At 41.8% G+C, this 23,350-nt stretch overlaps 1 protein-coding gene across 7 annotated transcripts in view; it reads left to right on the top strand.

Annotated features, from left to right (window-relative positions):
* Positions 1-23,350, top strand: part of NOL4 (nucleolar protein 4) — a 665,641-nt gene that overhangs the window by 508,176 nt on the left and 134,115 nt on the right. For 6 of the 7 annotated variants that reach the window (XM_053715014.1, XM_053715011.1, XM_053715010.1 and 3 more), the window contains one exon: positions 16,962-17,075. The exons of the other annotated variant lie outside the window; for it this stretch is intronic. In XM_053715014.1, the coding sequence (XP_053570989.1) occupies positions 16,962-17,075 (114 nt within the window). The remainder of the gene's footprint in view (positions 1-16,961; positions 17,076-23,350) is intronic. 7 annotated transcript variants of the gene reach the window in all.

Below are 23,350 nucleotides of genomic sequence, written 5' to 3'. Positions count from 1 at the left end.
TTAATTGACTGAATTGTTGCTGCATTTTTTCACATGTATTACAAAGTTATGTTGTTAATAAGGAACCAATCTACACATCTCTAGTATTAATTGACTGAATTGTTGCTGCATTTTTTCTGAGTACCAATACTTATCATAACGTGATAGAAGAGTAGCAAACACGGATAACGCGTAATTTCATGAATAAAAAAATGAAGAACCATTTAAGGTTGCACGTTTTTGTCATGGACTGTCATTATTTCTCTGAAAATATGTCACACAGAGACTTTCTCGACTGGCAATAGAACTAATATGTGAATTTCTCATTTTATCAGACAACTTTTTTTAGGAAGCGGGCACATTTAAAATGTACGTGACCTTCACAGTCTGTCCCCGGATTAGTGAGAAGTGAGAACAGCAGGGAAGTCATTTCATGAGAGATATCATTTGAAAGAATAAATGTTACTAATTATGTCATGCCTTAACAATACTGGGAAACTGTTTTTCATGTTGGTTTCAATGTAGATGCAGCCTATAATCCTTTGTAAAGTAAAACAGGTAAAAACATATGGCTTTATTAAACATTCCTAGACCAGGTTAAGCTATTTGGCATGATACACATCATTCAGAAAAATGCTGTGACATTCATGCAGCTATACTTTATAGGAAACCATTTTGGTCTCTGTAAATTGTCATTAAAGGGACATTTAAACACTTTGAGATTGTTATATAAAATATTTAATTATATGTAGTAAAAAAGAAACATTTGCTATATACTTTCATTATTTATTTTTGTTCTCTTTCCTTTAATATAATTCTGAAAATTGTGGGCTTTACAATTACCATTAAAAATGGAAGTGCAGACTTCAGACTTAAAGGGATACTAAACCCAAATGTTTTCTTTCATGATGCGATTTTAAGCAACTTTCTAATTTACTACTATTATCAATTTAATATTATCTTAGTTCCCTTTGTATCTTTATTTGAAAATCAGGAATTAAAGCTTAGGTTCAGCACCTTGGTACTGCTTGCTGGTTGGTAGCTAAATATAGCCACCAATCAGCAAACACTACCCAATGAAGCATAAATGGGCGGGCTGGCTGCTAAGCTTTGATTCCTTCTTTTTTTCAAATAAAGATACCAAGAAAACGAAGAAAAATTGATATTAGAAATAAATTGGAATGTTGCTTAAAATTGCATGCTCTATCTGAATCATGAAAGAAAACATTTGGGTTTAGTATCCCTTTAACACTGCTGTATTTAGCGGAGAAGGAAAATTAGATTACAACATGGCTTTAAAGACACCAAGGGGCCGATTTACTATGCAGTGTATAAAGGCTCGCGCGGAAACAAGATTTAAGAAGCAGCGGTCCGTATACAATCGGGATGATTGACACCCTCTGCTAGCAGCCAATTGTCTGCGAATGTGCAGGGGTGGCATTGCACAAGCAATGATAAATACCGACAGCGTATGCTGTCAGCATTTATGATGTGGGTGGGACATTCATAAATCGGCCCCCCAAGAGTTAACTTGTATTTTTTTTTAAATATTTAAAGAACTAATATTATTTAAAAAACATATCTGCATATTATTCTCAGGCTGACCTTTGGTTTGAATACACCATTCTATATAGCATTTATTGAATGAATTGCTCACATGCTGATAAGAACACTCCCCTCAGCAGGGACTTGAACTCCATTTGTTAAAAAAAAACAACAACAACAAACAAACCTGTAATAAATTTTGAAATAAATTAGCCCCAAAGAAAATAAAAAAATAAATAAATAAAGATGATTTCATGTACATCAGTTCCTTTGAAAACAACAACAACAACTAATTGCTGAGTATTTTATGTTTGCTAACTAAATATACAAACTTTATTAATCCACAGCTCTGCGCTATTCATCCAACCTGAGGCTACAGGAAGCCGGAAGCAGCGAGACAGCTCGGCTGAAGTAGCCTCTGCTTGGTTGTATGATTGAAAGCAGCATGAAGAAAGCAATAATCAAAATAAGCGAGGGGGCAGGATTAGTAGACTCAGCTAAATTAGACTTATATATTAATGTAGCAGAAATAAAAGAGGTTTCTTTTTGTTTTGTTAAAACAGCATTTTGTTTTTGCAGTGTTTACAACACAATATAAGTAATGTGTAACATCCATTATTATTTAAGGCTATTATACACTTTTATTTAAATTGTGAGCTAAAGGAGTCTGTAAGCATCAATCCAGATTTTGTGCATTGTACTTTTTTTTAGACATGTGCAATTCGTTTTGGCCGATTCGGAGATTTGAATGAATCTGAATTTCCGAATCGGCACCATAGCAAAAATTTCGAAAACGAATAAATCAGTTTCCAAATTTTCGGATCAATTCTTTATTCATATTCAGAATTTTTCATTGTTCTAATCTAAACCGCAGTTCCCAAATATCGCTGACACTTATAACTAAAACACTAAATAAAGCTATTAACCCCTAAACCGCCGTTCCACAACATTGCCGACACTAACTAAACCTATTAACCTCTAAACCGCCATTCCCCTACATGGCCAACACTAACTAAACCTATTAACTCCTAAACCGCTGCCCCCCCATTGCCAACGCTAACTAAACCTATTAACCTCTAAACCGACGCCCCCACATCTCCAAAATTAAATAAACCTATTAACCCCTAAACCACCGCCCTCACATTGCAAGCACTAAATAAAATAATTAACCTCTAAACCGCTATCCCAACATTGCAACTAGCTAAATTAAACTATTAACCCCTAAACCTAACTTTAACATAATTAAAATACACCTAAAGTTACAATTATTAACAAGCTAACTACCTATTTAAAAATAAATACAAACTTACCTGTGAAATAAAAATAAAACCTAAGCTAGTTACAATACTAGCGCTGCGGAATCTGTTGGCGCTCTACAAATAACCGATAATAATAATAATATTACTGTTTACTAACTACCTAGTTAAAATAAATACAAACGTACCTGTGAAAACCCCCAAAATCGGTACTCACAGTTCCTGAAGTATGGTGAAAGATCTTCATCCCAGCGGCGAAGCATCTTTATCCAGGCGGCTCCATCTGTATCCATTGCAGGACCGGCATCTTCTATCTTCATCTCAGTGGAGCGGTTGGTGGATGCACGGAGGCAGAGGTCCAGGCGGAGGTCCATCGGTCTGACGTGGAGGTCCTCTTCATGCAATCGTCCACCGCACACTGAAGATTGAATGCAAGGTACCCTTTTATATTGGGGTACCGTTGCATTCCTATTGGCTGAAAAATTCAAATCAACCAATAGGATGAGTGCTGCTCAAATCCTATTGGCTGATTTGAACAGCCAATAGGATTTAAGCAGCTCTGATTCCTATTGGCTGATTTGAATACGAAACGGATCCGAAATAACGAATGGTTCCAAAAAATGATTTAACTTAACATAACTAATTTGCCGAACCAAAATTATTTTTTTAACTTAAGTTAACTAATTTCCCGAAACAAAATTATTTATTCAACTAATGAAAACGAAACGAAACAAATATTTTTTATGTTTAAATTGTTGTCATTATTACCTTTCCTAATAGTGGAAAACTCTACTTGTCTGCTCTGAGATCTTCAGTTTTTAGACAAATCCAACTGGTATAAACATCAAAGTTTAATTGTTAGAACTTATGCATTGTGCCATGTAGACTGTAATGTAACATCATTATCTGCAGGTCCATCATAAACAGATGACAATCACAGCATTACTGTGTAATGTCATCAACAACCAATGTACATTTCACCCATCAAGTGGGCCTAGTCCAGGAGAGTTCCATTGGGATTTATAGTCTTTAGTACTTTTTCAGCATTGCATACCAAGCAAAATCACACATAGCAATATATATATATATATATATATATTACTGTTTTAAGCAAAGGATTTAGATGCTATCCTAAGGCTATATGGAAAATGAATCAGAATATATCTATCATTTGTAGATTATGCAGAACAGGCAATTTATATTATTTATCATGGCTCACTCTCATCTGATATATCTTGCTGGATGTCTTATTGCTATTTTACATCTCAAAAACTCCCTGAGCATCCAAGTCCTGAAACAGGAGCAGAAAATATTGAGAGCTAATGATCACAATCCCTTCCAATGAGTTATTTATGTTTTTGTTCTGAACTGGTGTCTATAATATAATAAATTACAAACAATTTGACTGCATCTGTAAATAGCTGATTGGTTCTATATAGTGTGTGTTGTGTGCTATAAAAGTATATTAATAAATGAGCTTTCATTCAGCATTATTGAGGTTGTCGCATAAATCTGATATCCAGTATGTAGCTGAGCCCCTGACAAAAGCAATGTATCGCTAAGAATGTGTTTGTTTTATTTAGAAAGCGTCCAGATCTTGTAGCAGTTAGCTAATGATTCAATTGTAATTATGTGTTTAAACTAGCTTATAAAACAAAGTGTGGTGTAAATGTACAGTTGTGATATGATAGACTAAGATTTTATTTAAAAGGACAGTAAAGGCAAAATGAAACTTATGATTTGCACAGACTATGAAAAAAAGAATCTATTTGACTTATTTGATCAAAATTGCTTTTTTCTCTTGGTATTTTTTGTCGAACAGTATACCTAGGTAGGCTCAGGAGCAGCAATGCTCATCTGGGAGCTAGCTGCTGAATGATGGCTACACACATATGCCTCATGTCACTGTCTCACCTGATATGTTCAGTTAAAGGGATACTGAACCCAAATTTTTTCTTTCGTGATTCAGATAGAGCAAGTAATTTTAAGCAACTTTCTAATTTACTCCTATTATCAAATTTTCTTCATTCTCTTGGAATCTTTATTTTAAAAGCAAGAATGTAAGTTTAGATGCCGACCCATTTTTGGTGAACAACCTGGGTTGTTCTTGCTGATTGGTGGATAAGTTCACCCACCAATCAACAAGTGCTGTCCACGGTACTGAATCAAAAATGGGCTCCTAACTTAGATGCCTTCTTTTTCAAATAAAGATAGCAAGAGAACAATGAAAAATTGATCATAGGAGTAAATTAGAAAGTTGCTTAAAATTGCATGCTCTATCTGAATTATGAAAGAAAAAAATTGGGTTCACTGTCCCTTTAACTCCCAGTGCATTGCTTTAAAATCAGTGGAATATAGATAACCAACTATTTTCAAAATTAAATTACAGGAAAAAGGAGAAAAATAAATAATGAAAGTATATTGCTAGATTTTATTGCTATACATAATTATTTGCGAGGGAGATATTGGTAATACCAGCACATGTAAATGTGCGCTGGTATTACAAGTTAGGTGCAATGCGAATGCAACCTCACGTTTGCATTGCACTGAAGTATTGCACTCACGAGAGAGTGCTTCCATAGGCTCCAATGGGAGTCTTGTTCTCATGGCGTCAGACACAGCATTAGAACTAGTGCAGCAAAGGGGGTAAGTCGCAGAGCGATGGACAGCAGATATAAATATATATGTATATGCTTATATACCTGTACATATATATTTATGTGTTAATATGTGTATATATGCATATTAACACATAAATAAATGTATATAAGCATATACATATATATTTACACACAGTTCCCCATAGACCACAATGTAAAGGCACTTTTCAGTGCCATTTTTTTTCTAACACCCCACACCCGCTCACTTTTAACCCCTAAAAACTGCTTTGTGCAGATTGTTTTTATTAAAAAAAAATCTACATTTTTTTAAAATAAATATCTGCAATATGCTTTATTTGTTTCATTTTTAATTTTCAGAGCACTAATTACTACCACAAGCTTGCGGTAGCAATAACCAGCCATTATTTATCATGATCCCATAAACGGTCGAATTTGCCCATTTACGGGCGTGCAATAAATTAGCATTCTACTTGTAATCCAGTCCCCCAATGTCCCTTTAAGTAATAAGAATACATTGTACAGCTTCAGCTATATTGCTAGCCACTCTCTAATAGCTGTAATCCATGGAGGTAATTAAAAGATAATAAGATATCACTAGAGAGCTCTGTGTTTATGAATCAGCATCAGTGAGCTACTGTGGAATTCAAACTTCAGACACTACACATAGGGGCATATTTATCAAGCTCCGTATGGAGCTTGAAGCCCCGTGTTTCTGGCGAGCCTTCTGGCTTGCCAGAGACACAAGTTATGAAGCAGCGGTCTAAAGACCGCTGCTCCATAACCTGTCCGCCTGCTCTGAGGCGGTGGACAGACATCGCCAGAAATCAACCCGATCCAATACAATCTGGTTGATTGACACCCCCTGCTGGCCGTGAATCTGCAGGGGGCGGCGTTGCACCAGCAGTTCACTAGAACTGCTGGTGCAATGATAAATGCACAATCCAGAAAAACTGCAGCACTCACCACTTATACAAAAGCTTCCATCTTTATTGAGACATCAAAGAAAAGTCTCAATAAAGATGGAAGCTTTTGTATAAGTGGTAAGTGCTGCTGTTTTTCTGGATTGTGCTATATTATTGGGGATTTGTGTGGAACCCCTACAGCTTGCACCACCCACTACCTCAGTGTTGTGCCGCATGGGCAATGAGAAATGCAGACAGCGTATACCATAAATTATGGTTTGCATTTGTACTCCAAGTCACCTCTCTGCTAAACGACTTCTCCCTATCCTCTTTACAGTATGGGAGCTCTGTTATTTATGAGGTCTGCATACTATTAGCTGCAGTGGGAAACTATATAACAGAAAAATAGTGTGACATATACATTATGTTTTAAATACATCTGGGCTCCCCCTCTTCCCTTTCTCCCTCTTGTGTGTTTCTACTCTCCACGTGGTCTCCTCGTCTATGGTATTGATCCCATGTTATTCTTTTCATTTCCTCTGCGTGTCAATCTCCCATTTCTTCCCCAAGTTATGTCTCCCCTAGTTTTCTTCATGAATAGAAAGAGTCCACAGCTGCATTCATTACTTTTAGGAATTCAGAACCTGGCCACCAGGAGGAGACAAAGACACCCCAGCCAAAGGCTTAAATACCTCTCCCACTTCCCTCAACCCCCAGTTATTCTTTGCCTTTCGTCCCAGGAGATTGGCAGAGAAGTGTCAGAAGTTTTCCATAGTCTCTTATGGAGGGTAGTACTTTTTTTAAGTAGTCCTGTCAGCCTCTCTGTGAGAGCATGGATGAAAGTTAGAGTCCGGAGATGCAGGGAGAGTCTTTCTGTGAAACCATACGGGTTTTGCTGCCTGCTTTCTTCTCTCAAGTCCATTGCAGAGGCGATGCTACTATCTGTCACACTTGAATGGCGGTGTTCCTGTTCCACGTTGTAGATTCCAGTAAGATTGTCTTGTATTACAAAGGTTTTCCCGAGAGGCTACAGCCTTGCGGGACTAACTATAACCCAGGGTCTCAGTGAGGCTCCTTTTGTATCTTGGAATCAAGGGTTAATATCTCCTGAGGGGGTTATTGAACAGGGGGGGTGGTTAATCATGTTTGTTATGTGATTCAACCTGCTTATGTGTAATGTTACTTAGGCTCTTGGCTATGGAACATAACGGTCTTTGGAAGTAATGCGGCCCTTACGGTTGAGCGCACCTTTTTTGGACCGCATGGTGCACCTGGTGACCGGGTGTAGTCACATTTTGGCTCTCCATTTCCACATTGCTGACAGTGTGGCAACGGAAAATTTCTGGTCCGCTGGTGTCTGGGTCCTAGGAGGTGGTGAGTGGCCCAGCCATTGTGGGTGTCAGGTGCTGTTTACAGTTTCTTATCTGGTCCATTTTTTGTATTCAATATCCTAGTTATGAAGAATTCTGATATTGTGGAGACGAACGTCTCTGACTCAGATTCTGTTTCTTGTGAGGAAAAAAAGGAATTGGCCCAGGTGATACATGCCCTTCAGTTATGTTCAGAATTCCTCGGGATCGGGGAATCAAGGGGCCGCTGAGCCATCCGTCTCTGGGGGTTCCTTTCCCTGAGTGGCGAGTTCCCTACCACCAACTCTTACTATACATGCAGGTAACCCAGATTTTGCTTATCCTTCTCTGGAAGGTGGCTTGTTCTCCCCGGAGGTTATAGAATGTTTTCGCATGTCCATTGTTATGCCGCTGGCGCATCTACAACTACGAGAAGTGTGCTTACGATATTGTACATGTTCTGTTGACCGGGACTCTTCAGGCATGGGATGGCCTGCTCAGCTCTCCGGGGGAACGACTGTCCTTTAGGGTGTCAATTTTCGGGGTCAGGGTTGTCTTCTGCTCCGGTGAAGGTATGCTGTGCCTTTCGTTATAGACTGGCATGCCTTCGTGTCCTTTTGAGGCACATTCTGGCGTTGCTGGAGGATCCCATCCTTAATGGATATGGGAATTCTCAGTCTTCTATTTTGAACGGCTTGCAGAATTAGCTATATGAGGATGAAGTAATCTTCTTATAGCCTTCTTTATTCAGTATCCTTTCCAGTCCTGAACACGAAGAGCATGATCTCGGTCCTGCTGGTGTGTCTGTTCTTCTTCGGTGATAATCTACGGGTTACCTTATTTTTTATTTGAGCTCATGTTTAAGTATTTCCTTCGGGAATTTTTCTGGAATCGATGCTTCTGATTTTTTGATCACTCAGTTTAGTTCTATGAAAGTTTGTTTGGTGTGAGGACATGTTAGTCCTATGTTTGTCTACTGTTTATTCTCCATCTCTGGGGATGACTATTTGCGGCCTTAACAGTAACAGGATGGTCCTGATTGGGTTCGGACCTTTCTGTCTTGCGGCCTATTTCAGACACATGGAGCCTGTTCTGCTTGGCTGGTCCAGTTGGGGCGCCAAGTGTTTAACATTATTATTTGTGTTATTCCTTGTTTTTCTTTTACATGTTCAGCTAAGCATTCTGAGAGGACCTGATGGTCCGAAAGGCATGGGGGATTGGTTCAGTCCTTGTTAGCCTCTCTAGCTGGTCGACTGGGACTCGGTGAAGTTCAGCTGCTACACACTCTGTTTTCCGTTATTTCGTTGGGGGTTTGGAGTGTTTCCTTCTCCACGTCAGTTGGAAGTTAAAGGACTCAGGGCCTCCTTGCCGCCTGTTCCTGATGGTCTTGCCTTTCAGGGGCTCCTTGGAATTGTCCTTTTTTTCTTTTCTTTTTCCTTTTAAGGTTCTCTTCCTTCGGGTCGAGATTTCTGGACCTTGTCAGTTTCTCCTTAGCGGTTTTGACTGCTTTATGGGGAGGGCCGTGTGGCTTTTTCCTACTTTGGGAGTTTGGCTGTGTTGTCTCATTCTCTGAGCTTCGCTTAGGGGTTTTATTCTACTGGGGTTTGGGATGCTCTGCATTCTTTTTCCTTGGGTGTGGTCCTCTGGTTATGTACTCTGAGGAGATATGGAGATTTGCCTTTGTTCTACTCGCTCTTCAGGTGACTTTGTCCTCGATGTTCTCCCTTGGTCTCTAGAATCTTGGCGCATCTCTGTCCTGCCCTAGCTCTTTTTTTGGAGTGTTGAACTCTTGTATGGGGTGTTCTCTTCCTTTTGGGTTGAGATTTGTGAGTGAGTCTTGTTCCCGTTCTCCAGATTAGTCCGGTTATTCCCCTGTGAGGTCTGATTTTTGAGACGGGGTATTTGTGTTCCCTGGGGTGTTGTTTGTTTTAAACAATTCTGGGGCTCAGGCCTATATGTTGGTTTGGGATGTTTCTGGAGGTCCGGAAACTTATGATCCTGTGGCTGGTTCTGGGCGATCCAGTTTTTTCCAGGGAACATAGGCTATGGCCTAAGGACTGGCTAGTTGAGCCTGCTAGCAGCTTGGCCAGGTTTTCTGTGTGCTTTTCGGATACGCTCCTTATGGCCTGCCTTGTCCTTAGAACGATGTATACTCCCCTTCGGGGGGAGAGTTCTTCTGTGTTCATTAGGACGTCTGGATGATTTTCAGTCGTTTTTTGTTTCCATCAGACTATGGCTCATGTCTTGTGAGCATGTGCGCTGTTCTTATATGTGCCCTTCCCTTTGGGGGGTTGTTTGTCCTTCTTATGGAGGGGAGGGGTTTCCTCTCTCTGGAGGGTTGTTGTCCTGTCCTGTGTGCAGCAGATTGGAACAGGTGTTTTTATCCTGTTCTGGGGCTTGTTATGTTCCATCTGTGGAGATTGGAATCTCCATGTTGAGACTGTCAGTTATGCTGGGTCTTCATATGGATTTTCTGCATTTGCTATGTTCATCTCCTATGGGGTTCTCTTTGGTAGAACCTATTTGAAGGAGCTCTTTGGGTTAGCACCTGAGTTCTGTTGGGTTGGCCTGGTTCACCCCATTCCGTCCTTCCCTAGGGAAGGGATATGTTGGTTAGCTCCACCGCTTCAGAAGTTGTGGGTTTGAACACAGGCAAAAGCTCCTGCTTTCTAATCTGATGTATGCTTCTGGTGTCCAAAACGGAAGTTTTAAAAGTTGGTGATTGGGTCCTTTCTGTTACCCTGTTTTTCAGACCTGCCTAACACTTGGGCTGGTCTGGTGTGGAGCATGATCTGAGACCTGTTGGTCGCCCTCGGGTCTTCTGAGGTTCGGTGAGCCTCCTTGAGGTTCTGTGCTTTCTCCATGTTCAAGATAATCGAGGAGTACTGGCGGCTTTTGGATAGCCTGTGCTGTGCCTACTGTTAGTGGATGTTTAGCAGTCTGACGATTAGGGTTTTATATCTCTTTTCAGCTGCTCCTACTTGCCTGCAAGTATTCTATGTCAGAGTCATACTGGCATGACTGTGGCATGTGGTGATGACTTATCTGGGTTTGCTGCACGTGTTCGATCTCTGAATATTTTGATATTCTGAGTTGTCTTGTGACTTGAGGACTCTGTCTTTAGTTGTCTTTTAGGGTGCGGTTGCACTGTATTTAGGAGAAGTTTTAACCTTTTGGTTTCTGTACAATCCGGGGTCTGGGCGTTGCCTGCCTTGTTTCTTCAGACAGGTTTGGGTCTCTGTGGCTTGGTTTGGGCTCGGGGGGTTCCTTATTTTTATTTTGGAACTGGTTGCACCCTATTTAGGGGCCTTTCGGCAATCCTTAATTTTTCTTCCACATCTCCTTTTTTTTGGGAGTTTTCGGTAGTTGATCCCTTTCTCTAGTAAGGGGTGTGTTATTGGGAACCGACTGCTGGGCGGCGCTGTCTCCTGGAGGCATGTTGGCTCAGTAGAGTCTATTTTTGCGGTCTCTAGCTAGGCTTATGGACTATCTGTGGGTCAGTGTTCTTTGGGCTTTTCCCTCTCAAAGTTTTCTCGGCTTCGGACGAAGCAGGGTTTTTTGGGTAGGGTTTGCAGGCCTGGTGCCCTCAGAATGGGCAGCCTTTTGTACCCTCCCATTTTGTATTCAGTGTCCTCTATAGCTTGGGTATTTTTTTCCCAAAAGTAAAATGCAGCTGTGGACTCTTTCCATAAATTATGTTTACCTGATAATTTTCTTTTCTTCAGATGGAAAGAGTCCACAGCTCCCTGCCAGTGTTTTTGTCTGTGGGGCGTCTGTTATTTTTATTCTTCTGGCACCTTTTTACCCTGTTATTTCTTCTACTGTTCCTTGTTCCTGTCAGGGTTTTTCCCCTGCTTTGTTTGCCATGTGCTCCTGGCAGCCATTTTACTCACTTCTCTTGCTGACTCTGGTGCATAGTGTGTGATGCTGCTCATTTCCTGCATGCCCTTTTATGGCCAGACTGGTGTACATCATCCATGTGAGACAGGTTGCAGTCTTAGAATTGTGATGTCATCACTTAATATTTAAAGGGCCTCTGTTCAGTATGCTTTGCCCTTGCATTGTCTCAGACCTGTTTGTGAGAGTTCCTGTGTATTACCTGGCTGTCTGACGTCCCTCCTGGTTCCTGATCCCTGGCTTGTTCCTGACTCTGCTGTTCTCCTTGTTCCTGATTCCGGCTTGTCTGACTACTCGCTTTGGCTCCTGACTCAGCTCGTCTGACTATTCGCTTTGACTCCTGACTCGGCTCGTCTGACTACAAGCTCTGGTTTTGACTCCTGGCTTGTTATTTGACTTGTGGACTTTTTATTATTTTTTGCTATTAATAAAGGTGTGATTATTTTTGCACTTCTCATCTCAGTCTGATTCCTGGCGTCCTGACATTACGCTAGGGCCATTCTTTTTTCAGTCTTGTACTGAATTTGTTTCGCAAGGTATGAGATCTGTTGCTCAGTATGCTATTGAGTTCCATATGCTTGCCACAGAGGTAGGTTGGAACAATGAAGCCCTTGTTGCTGCCTTCTTTCATGGGCTCTCTGATGCAATTAAAGACGAAGTTGCTGCCAGAGATTTACCAGAGGATCTTGAGGCTTTGTTGTCTTTTTTGATCCTAATTGACATCAGACTCAGAGAGAGGCCCTCTTTCAAGGAGTGCTTGCGGAAGCCTCCTGTTCCGTTGTCTCCTATGTGTTCGTTCCCACCCATGCCTCCCTCTCCTCCCATGCCTCCTGGTCCCGAGTCACTAGGTACTGCTAAGCCGATGCAGTTGGGATTCACACGTCTCTCCGTGGTGGAGAGAGCCTTTAGGAGGAGGGAGGGGCTCTGCCTCTATTGTGGGTTACAGGGCCACCTTTTGAAGTCTTGTCCTACATGGCCAGAAAAATGCTCACACCTAAGGTCCTGTCGGGGGCAGACCTTGGGTGGTTTATCCTCGTCCCTGGAACCACTAAAGGAGAAACCTTTGGTCATGGTTGTCCTTTCCTGGGTGGACTCCTCCATAGTCACCCAGGCTCTTGTTGACTCCAGTGCTGCAGGCTATTTCATTGACAGCGATTTTGCATCAAAGCACTCCATTCCTGTTTTGCCTCGGTCCGTTCTGCTTGCTATTGAGGCCATTGATGGCAGGCCCCTTCAGCCCACACTCGTTACTCACGAGACCGCTCCATTATCCATGGCTGTTGGGACTCTCCATTTTGAAACCCCCCAGTTCTAGTTGTTCTGGGTTATCCCTGGCTCCAAAAGCACAATCCCAGTCTCGACTGGCGCAGGTCAGAATTTTTATCCTGGTCTCCGCAATGTATTTCCACTTGTCTTCGGAAACCAGTTAAAGTCTTGTGCTCTTCTTCGGTATCTCAATTGCCAGAGGAGTACAGAGAGTTCCTAGACGTTTTTGACAAGGTGCGTGCCGGTGCATTGCCTCCTCACCGCTCTTACAATTGTGCCATAGACCTGCAACCCGGAGCCATTCCTCCTCAGGGCCGGGTTTACCCTCTGTCTGTTGTGGAGAATTATGCTATGGAGGAGTATGTTGCCGATGCTCTGTCACGGGGGATGATCCGCAAATCCTGTTCTCCTTCAGGGGCTGGCTTCTTCTTTGTGAAGAAAAAGGGTGGCGAGTTAAGACCATGCATTGATTATAGGGGTCTTAATTGTCTTACCATTAAGAATGCTTACCCTATTCCGCTCATTACGGAACTCTTTGACTGCCTCAAGGGAGCTACGTTTTTTTCTAAACTTGATTTGAGAGGAGCGTACAATCTCGTTAGGATCAAGGAGGGCCACGAATGGAAAACAGCATTTAACACCAGGAGCGGGCATTATGAGTATCTTGTAATCCCCTTTGGCCTATGTAATGCTCCTGCTGTTTTCCAGGAATTTATTAATGATGTCCTACGAGATATGTTGCAAAAGTGTGTTGTGGTGTATTTACGACATCCTCATACACTAACCCACGCTTGAGGCTCATCGTTCTGATGTTACACGGGTTCTTCAGAGACTATGTGAGAAAGGCCTGTTTTGTAAACTCGAGAAATGTGAGTTCCATCAGACTCAAGTAACCTTCCTAGGTTATGTTATCTCCGTTGCAGGGTTCTCCATGGATCCAGACAAGTTGTCTGCAGTTCTGCAGTGGCCCCGGTTGGTCTTCGGTCTATTCAACGTTTTTTTGGGGTTCGCCAATTACTATAGAAAGTTTATTAAAAACTTTTCTTCCTTGGTCAAACCTATCACAGACATGACCCGTAAAGAGAATGATCCACTCCATTGGTCACCTACTGCCATTAAGGCCTTTGATAGTCTTAAGACTGCCTTTGCTGCCGCTCCAGTTCTGGCTCATCCTAACCCTGCCCTGCCTTTCGTTCTTGAGGTCTATGCATCTTAGACTGGAGTAGGTGCCCTCTTGTCTCAATGTCCTACGCCTGATGGTTCCTTGCATCTGCGCGGTTTCTTCTCTAAGAAATTTTCTCCAGCGGAGTGCAGTTATGAAATTGGCGACAATTAATTACTGGACATAATTTTGGCACTCAAGGAATGGAGGCATCTTCTTGAGGGTACTAGCATACCAGTGCTTATTCTTACTGACCACAAGAATTTAACTTATCTATCTGAAGCAAAACGTTTGTTGCCCGACAGGTCAGATGGGCGCTATTTTTGTCTCGGTTTAATTATGTGGTCTCCTACCTGTTTTCGCCTCTGTCCAAAGAGGAGTCTGTACCTACTCCAGTTATACCTCCTGACCATATTTTGGCTACCATACGTACTAATTTGACTTCTCCCTTGGGGGAGGAGATCCTGGCTGCACAAACCAATGCACCTCCTGAGAAACCTAGTGGTGTTTTGTTCCTGAGAATCTTCAAACTAAACTTTTGCAAACTTACCACTATCCTAAAGTCGCAGGTCACCCAGGCAAGAACCAAATGATTTGGTCTGTCACTCAACAATTCTGGTGGCCAGGTCTTTGTTCTGATGTTGCTGCGTATGTTGCCTCCTGCTCAGTTTGTGCACAGAATAAGACTCCTCAACGTCTTCCTGTGGGTCTTCTTCAACCTATTGCTAATGGTGAGCGTCCTTGGAACACATCTTTCCATGGACTTCATTGTTGAGCTCCATGTTTCCAATGGCAATACTGTTATCCTTATGGTGGTTGAGCATTTTTCTAAAATGTCACATTGCATTCCCTTGAAGAAGCTTCCTACCGCTCAGGAGCTTGCTTGAATTTTTGCCCGGGAGGTCTTCTGTTTACATGGGTTACCCAAGGAGATAGTGTCGGACCGGGGTAGCCAGTTTGTCCCCAGATTTTGGCGTTCCTTTTGTGCTCAAATGGGAATCCAGCTTTCCTTCTCCTCGGCTTATCACCCTCAATCCAATAGGGCTGCGGAACAGTCTAATCAAGCTCTGGAACAGTTCCTCTGTTGCTATGTCTCAGATCACCACAATAATTGGTCTGAGCTGTTACCTTGGGCGGAGGCTCCTGACTGGGCTCGTCTGACTACCAGCTCTGGTTTTGACTCCTGGCTTGTTATTTGACTTGTGGACTTTTTATTATTTTTTCCTATTAATAAAGGTGTGATTATTTTTGCACTTCTCGTCTCAGTCTGATTCCTGGCACCATGACAGTTCCTCTGCAGAATGATTGGGGGATGAGGGAAGTGGGAGAGGTATTTAAGCCTTTGGCTGGGGTGTCTTTGCCTCCTCCTGGTGGCCAGGTTCTGAATTCCCAAAAGTATTGAATGCAGCTGTGGACTCTTTCCATCTGAAGAAAAGAAAATTATCAGGTAAGCATAATTTATGTTTTTCATTTCCCCAAATCATCTTCTCCTTCGCTTAGCTATTACATTGTCTTATTATCTCTCTTGCTCTCTGGCTATATAACACATACTTGTGTAGTAGAGGATCACATGCTGAAATTAGAGAGTGCAATGAATAGGGATCCTAGGTCTATATTTTACAAGCCAGTTCTTATACACAGTCTAGGCCAGAACCAGACGAGAGAGTGATTATTTGCATTACCTTTGTTTTATTGTTCATAAGGTTTGAAATAAAAAATAATTGAAGAACATATTTGAGAGTCTCTGGTGTGTATGAGAGTGGAAATCCTTCTGAACTTTATAGTGACACTAAACACTGTGTTATTACATTTCTGCTGTGTTACTAAAGAATAACATATCAGCCAAGTACAAACATTTTTCAAACAAAGGAACATGTTTCCTATGGTTTTTATTCAATAGCTAAACTCCACCCACCACCTACCTTATTTTGAGGAGCTAATCTGAGCTCAAGGGGCCTATTTACTAATGTGCAAGCGGACATGATCCGATATTGCGGATCATGTCCGCTGGCATTTATCATTGCACCAGCAGTTCTAGTGAACTGCTGGTGCAATACCGCCCCCTGCAGATTCGTGGCCAATCGGCCGCTAGCAGGGAGTGTCAATCAACCCGATCGTATTGGATCGTGTTGATTTCCGCCAATCTCAGATCAGGGAAATACGGAGCTTGATAAATAGGCCCCCATATCTGCAGTCAAAAGGCTATTCATTGTCATATTGTTAGTGTACAGTGCATTGTTTTGCAACTGTTATCTGTTAAAGTCAAATAAGGGAAGATATGTAGCGGGGTTAATCTTGAGGAGACTGCAGGGTATTTTCCTGGTCTAAGAATTAGAAAAGCCACAAATTCTAGAGCTAAAATACATGAAAAGAGGGGAAAAAAACATAATGGAAGTATATAAAGTATATTGAAAACGATTTATATTGAATTCTCAAGTTGTGTACTTTCCCCTTAAACCGGTCTGCAATTTAAAGCCATTGTTCTCTTTGCTGGAATAATAAAACAAATCATTTGTATATTACTTCAATTGTATAATTCTACTTTGGTTTTTATATTCTGTTCAACAGCCTTAAATAAAGGATGGTCATTGTATCATACATTTTTATGTAAAGTACTTAGCAGAATTATTAACAAGATCTTGCAACCATAGTTCTGCTGTAACAAGCAGAATATGCAGCTGCCTCATCACAATTCTCCCTAATAAGGCAGATTAGATACAACGGATACAATAGATTAAAAAAAAATAATAATGTTCTTTTCATAGATCAGCTAGAGAATTAACCATTTACTTGTTTTCATTTTCCATCCATATAATTAGCATTTACCCTTTTATTTACTATATATATTTGCACATTTAGACCCAGCATTTTAGTAAGTGCAACATTCTGTTCATGAATTGTCGCACTTATCCAAAGTGGAAAATGATTTGTTTAGCAAACAGCACATTAATTGTCCTTTTGTTTACTTTTTTCTTCTCTTCTAGTCACGCCCTATCCCCTCACACCTTACTTCAGCTGTGGCGGAAAGTATATTGGCCTCAGCTTGTGAAAGTGAAAGCAGGAATGCGGCAAAGAGGATGCGACTTGATAGACCTCCGGTAATGTTCTAACATTGATATTGAAAAGCTTCTTACATTCATGACAAACCGTGTTTCTTAAGTTTTAGACTTGATAATGAATTTGAGATGTGTGAGTAGTGGTAAAGTTGGGAAGATGATGAAAAGCAGTCATACCCATATGGTAAAAAACACAAACAAACATGTTATAAAGCTTAGGCAACCTTTCACAAGTGCTTTGTGGGTGTAATACTAAAAATTGGCCAGAATTGCAGCCATTTTTTTTCCCAATTAAGATTGCTAATTAATAAAGAACAAATGTTTCATACTAATGGTGGTAATCATCTTCCTCCTCATCATAATAATAGTAATAAATAACAAACATCAGATCAGTGGTCCAACAGCCATTCTGTCAGACACATATTCGCATCAGATCAAACCCTGGTCCTGCAGCCTGCATTGGATGATATCCCTGGCTCTGAAGCCCTTCTGTAAGGTGCATATGTATAACAGAACACTCCCCTAGCCCTGCAGCCCCTGTGTCAGCCATATACCCACATTCATTTTCAAGCGAAATTTTATATTATAAATATTTACTGTTGCTTTGTGCCAGAAGAGAACTGACTGCAAAATAAGTCAAACCTTCCAGGGCTCCAAAGTTTAGTATTTAAACCATAGAGAAAACATTGATGAAAAGGGTTAATGGTACATTTTATTTTCAATATGAGAAGCAAGATCTTTCTTTGAGAACAGAAGTGGTCAGTCCTGTGGGGTATAGTGGAGGTAGTTAAATCTAGAAATTATTATTTGTTTTAATTCAAGGAAGACATGCAAAGAGGCCTAGATTCAATAAAACACAGTTGGGAAACTAATATCTTGTGTAAAAAGCTTGAAGTAACAACTTGAAAATTGCTTAACTGTACCTGCTTCTTATCACAACCAATGGAGCAGCAACTATCTCGTAATCATTTAAAGGGACAGTTCACCTAAAAAATTTTCTCCCATTTAAATTGTTCCCAATGATCCATTTTACCTGCTGTAGTGCATTAAATTGTTTACAAGTAGCTCCTTTACCCCTATTTTGGCCTTTAAAATAGCTGATTTAGCTTGTGGTATCCCAACCTATACTGAAAGTTTTGATACTGGAGTCTCAGCTACTGAATAGCCATAGTAAACACAGCCAGCAGAAGAAATTAAACTCACAGTGGGAACAGGATAGTGAAGTAATAAAATGATAATTTTCCATTGTTCTCTCTGAGTATTGAGCTTTGGTTTTCCAGTCAAATATAAGATAAGGAAGCAAGTGTGTGTACACAAAGTGATAACATAATGAGATATGATATTACCTGAAGCTAAACCCATTGTAATAGGCTGTGGTTTAAAAGCACAAAACCAGCTACTTCATATACACAAATAAACCTGAAAATGCAATTTCTCATACATTTTATACTCTGCAGCTGGTATAGCAAGTCATTGAAAATACATTACTATAAAAACAATTTTACAGTGTACTGTCCCTTTAAGCTACGGTTGTACTGTAAAGTATAACACCATCACAAAAGTGCCTTTAAAACATTATAGAACAAACAAAATAAAATGGAAAAAGCTACACTCTCCATATAATAAAAGCACTGTCCTTATATACTATACTTCTACAGGGGTTGATGTGTATCCCTGAGCCTTATCTTTTCTTGAACAGTGTTGATGCAATCTCAAGCCGGCTTTGAACCATTATAAACCACCTTTTAATATACCATGCCAGCTTAGGAATAGTCTATGGCTTATGATTTCTTTAGAGGTCATTCCCACATTATTTACCAGACTTTAATCTCCAGTATTTAACCATATCTTAAGCACCAAACCTGCAGCACCCCTTCTGCTAATAGGCACTATGACAGTATGTTTTTGCCCCTTTTTGTATAGTTGGGTGGCTGGTTCTCTACCTCCCCTTTTGGTTTATGTATGATGTGCACAGTATCATGTATTTTGGCACCTCACACTATTGTAGTTGTTGATCTACTCATTACAACAGGGCCCCTTGGGTACGTCACAGTTTGTCTGTAGGTCTAGCCCATAGAGATGCATGTTTAGAGTAACTCAAAACCGAAAGGTAAAAAGCGCATTGGAGACTTAACGTAATTATGAGATAAGTAGGGACGGACTCTTACTTTGCAAACACTGACTGGAACGCATAGCTTGCAAATAATTAGCACAGTACATTATATCCAAAGCACAATTGTCTTCTTAAATGGAAAGAGTCCACAGCTGCATTCATTACTTTTGGGAAATAAGAACCTGGCCACCAGGAGGAGGCAAAAGACACCACAGCCAAAATCTTAAATACTCCTTCCACTCCCCTCATCCCCCATTCATTCTTTGCCTGTCGTCCCAGGAGGTTGTCAGAGAAGTGTCAGAATTTATTTTGTCTCTTATGGAGTGTAGTACTCTTCGACATGGGACAGGAGTTTTAAGTAATCCTATCAGTTTCTCAGTGAAGACTTGGATGAAAGTTAGAGTACGGAGATGCAGGGAGAGTCTTTATGCAAAACCATCCCGACTCATGTTAACAGCTCCTCAAGCAATCGGCGTTGTCGAACTTCATTCCGCTGCCTGCTTTCTTCTCTCAAGTCCATGGCGGAGGCAATGCTACTTGAAGGGCCGTGTTCCTGTACCATGGTGTAGATTCCGGTAAGATCTTTTCATTTGACTTTCTTCATGATTGTACTGTAATTCAGATGTTTTCCCAAGAGGCTACCACCTTTCGGGTCTAACATAAAATAAGGGTCTCAGTGAGTCTCCTTTAGTATCTTGGAATCAAGGGTTAATATCTCCTTAGGGGGGTTATTGAACAGGGTTTTTTTTAAATCATGTTTGTTATGTGATTCAACCTGCTTATGTGTGGTGTTAATTGGGCTTATGGTTTGGAACATTAAGGCCTCTGGAAGTGATGCAACCTTATGTTTGGGCCAGCTTTTTTGGACTGTACGGTTCACCTTTGCCTGGGCGTGATTACGCTCCGCCTTCCATTTCCGCATTCCTGACCATGTGGCGAAGGAGAAATTCTAGTCCGCGGGGGTCTGGTTCATAGGAGGTGGTGAGTACCCCAGCCATTGTAGGTGTCAGGTGCCGTTTAGTTTTACTTCTTTAGTCCATATTTGCATATCCTCTATCCAGTTATGGAGGATTCTGATGCTGAGACTGTTCAAATTTCAGATTCAGTTATGGAGGATTCTGATACTGAGACTGTTTTAATTTCAGATTCAGATTCTGCGTCCGGTGACGAATCTGGATTGGCTTTGTTGACACATGTCAACCAGTTATGTTCTGTATGCCATAGGAGAGCGCCTTGTTCCTCACGCTCGGGGAATCAAGGGACAGTTAAACCATCTGCCTCTGGGGGTCCCATCCTCCAAGATGCGGGTTCCCTACCGCTCCATACTTCTACACATGCAGGTAACCCAGTTTATGATTATTCCTCCATGCAGCGTGGCGTGTTCCCCCGGAAGTTGCAGCACGTCCACATATTTTTGATGATTATTCATCTGCAGAGTCCAGACGTTTATTTGCGATTGTGCTCGTGCCCTATTGTCCCGGGTCTCCCGCCTTGGGAAGGGCCTCTACAGTTCCCTGCGGGTGTAACTGTCCCTAAGTGTTGTGCCTTTCGTTACAGAATTGCGTGCCTTTGCATATTATTAATTAACCCTATCCATATCGTATACGGGAATTTTCAGTCTGCTAATTCGAATGGTGCACCTCATTAGACATGTGGGGATGATGTAATCTCCTGATTGTTATTTTATTGAGATCTTTTCCAGTTTATGGAAGATCAGGGCTCCGTTTGGCTAGTCCTGCAGGTAGGCCTGTTTCTTCTTGGGCGTTAACCTCCGGGTTGCCTTATATATTTTTTTTTATCCAATAGGATGTTTTTTATTTTGTTTATTGTTTCCTTCGGGAACCTTCTGGGATCAATACTCTTTGTTACTTCTTCGGAAGTTGTTTTGGACATGTTAGTCCTATATTAAAAATGTCTGTTTTCCTTTCTTTCCCTCTGAGGGAGGATTTATGCAGCTTACCGGTTAGGACCCTGTGTGCAGGCTGGTCCTGTTGGGTTTGTTCTGTCTTGTGGCTGTTCAGACACGAGGCGCTGTTCTGCTTGGCTGGTCTGGTCGAGGCGCACAGTGCTCAGGTTATCATTTTTTTACATGTTTCAACTAAGCATTCAAGAGGACCTGTGGGTCCGTTAGGCGGGAAGGATTGTTTTAGTCCTTATAGCCTTCAATCATGGATGACTGGGTCAGTGGAGTTTCTGCTGCGTCACTCTCTCTTACGTCTGGTATTATCGGACCCTAGAGTTTCCTTCCCCACGCAGTGGAGAGTTGGAGGGCTTAGCGCCCTCTTACTGCTGTTTGAGCAGTTTGGCCTTCTTTTTTGAGGCTCTGGATTTGTCCTTTTTGGACTTGGTCCATCAACAGCTAGTAGTGTGAATAGCTGACTAGCATGCGGAAGGTTTGCAGTTTGAAACTAGCTGCAGCTTTTTGCACCTTGAATGTGTGCTCGCAAGCTGTTTAATGTAACCAGCTGCAGTTATTGCACATTGACCGTGTACTGTCTAGCTGAGTTATAAGACCTTTTTGGTCTTCTTCCGTTGTCTCCGGGTGAATTAGGTCTCCTTTTGGGGACCTGGGTTCCCTCCGGGAGATGGTTGATCCCTGTGGGGACATTGGGCTTAGCTCGGGGTTCCCCGGAGCTGGGAAGGCTTTGCACCTTTTCTCCCTGTATTCCTCTGTTTGTATGGAGGTGATGTGGAGACTAGGCCTGCTTGAGGGGTTTTGACCTTGAGGTATCCCTTGCTTTGTTGTTCTGAGGCTGTTTGAGAAGTCTAGGGGCTCTAGGGTCATAGCACGACTTCTGTCGCCTTGCTCTTTGGAGCGTAGGACTTTAGCAAGGGGTGGTTCCTTCCTTCGGGCGAGACTTACGAGTTCTTCTTGTTATCCGGATTGATCTGGATATTGCATTCATATGCCTTGTGTCTGGCTTTTTGTCAGATGGGGTGTTTAGTTCTCGGGTATTGTTTGATTGAACAATTGGGTGCCCGGACCTGTTTTCTCCCTGAGGCTTCCGGTTACTGAGGCTTTGCTCTGCGTTTTCACTTGTGAACCCAGTTATGGGTTGTTACTGGAATCTTAGGCCTAAGGGCTGGTTTGGGGTTCCCCGGTACTGGGAACTTGAGCTATGTCCTTTACTCAATCTACCTGACCTGGTCATTTTCTGAGTGTCTGTTACTCATTAGGCTTGATGCGCCTTCGGGTTGGATTCCCTAGGTCAGCTTGCTAGGGTAACCCTTGGATTCACTGCTCTGCAGGCGAATGGGTTTGCAGTGTCTCTGCTGCATCCATTACACAGGGGATGTGTGTTTGCAAGCTACTTTAAGGGGGGGGGGGGTCCTTTCCAAGGACATCTGTGTTGGGGATTGATCTCTCCTTTAGCCAGTGGCTTCGTGCCTTGAGGACAGATGTTGCCCTTCTGGCTCCATCCCTTTTCTTAAGGGGTTATTCTCCTTCTTATGGAGATGTAGTCCCTTTCTTGGGGCTTCTCCTTGATTCAGGAGGTTGGAACTGTGGGTTAACTTGTCGGAGAGGGGTGTCTCACTGGGTTGTTACGTTCCATCTGGAGTCTTGCTGGCTCCAATTTGAGATTTTGTTGGGCTTTTTTGCTAGATCCTTTGGGTCTACGGCCTTGTCATCTGTTTTAGAAGTCAGGTTGTACCCGTGCTCTCTGGGGATGGCTGTGGCCATTCTTCCACTCATTCTTGAGCTGGTTTCGGGGTTCTTCTGTTCCCCTGTTTTGGATCCGCTGGGTTAGTCCGGCTGGGTGTGGGTTCTGAGAGATGTTGTAATTTTTAGGATCTAGGTGGGCATAGTTGCTAGTTCCCTAGGCTTACAGGTAGAGGGTCCAGGATTACACTTCCTTCGGCTCTGGGGGTAACCTCTCCTTCTCGGGGGGCCTCAATTGAGGTTCTGTGTTCCCCTTTTGGAGACCTGTGCAGGGCCGGTGCTAGGATTTTTAGCCACACAAGCAAGGATACATGTTGCCGTCCCCCCAGCCCAAGATTACATACTATCCCTATATATATACCTACATTCATATACAGTGAAAATGAATGTAATATGTACAGCAGCAGTATGCAGTCACACCTGGTTAAAAATAAATGCAATTCCTACAGAGGACATCATGCAGATTATTCTAAAAACTTAGAGGTATATATTTTATTCCAGCTGAACATGAACATAAGCATTTTACTACAAATGAATCTATTA

The sequence above is a fragment of the Bombina bombina genome, chromosome 5 (genome assembly GCF_027579735.1).
Source record: "Bombina bombina isolate aBomBom1 chromosome 5, aBomBom1.pri, whole genome shotgun sequence".
Lineage (NCBI taxonomy): Eukaryota > Metazoa > Chordata > Amphibia > Anura > Bombinatoridae > Bombina > Bombina bombina.
Note: the sequence above shows the minus strand (reverse complement) of the source record. Positions and strands in the feature narration are given on the sequence as shown.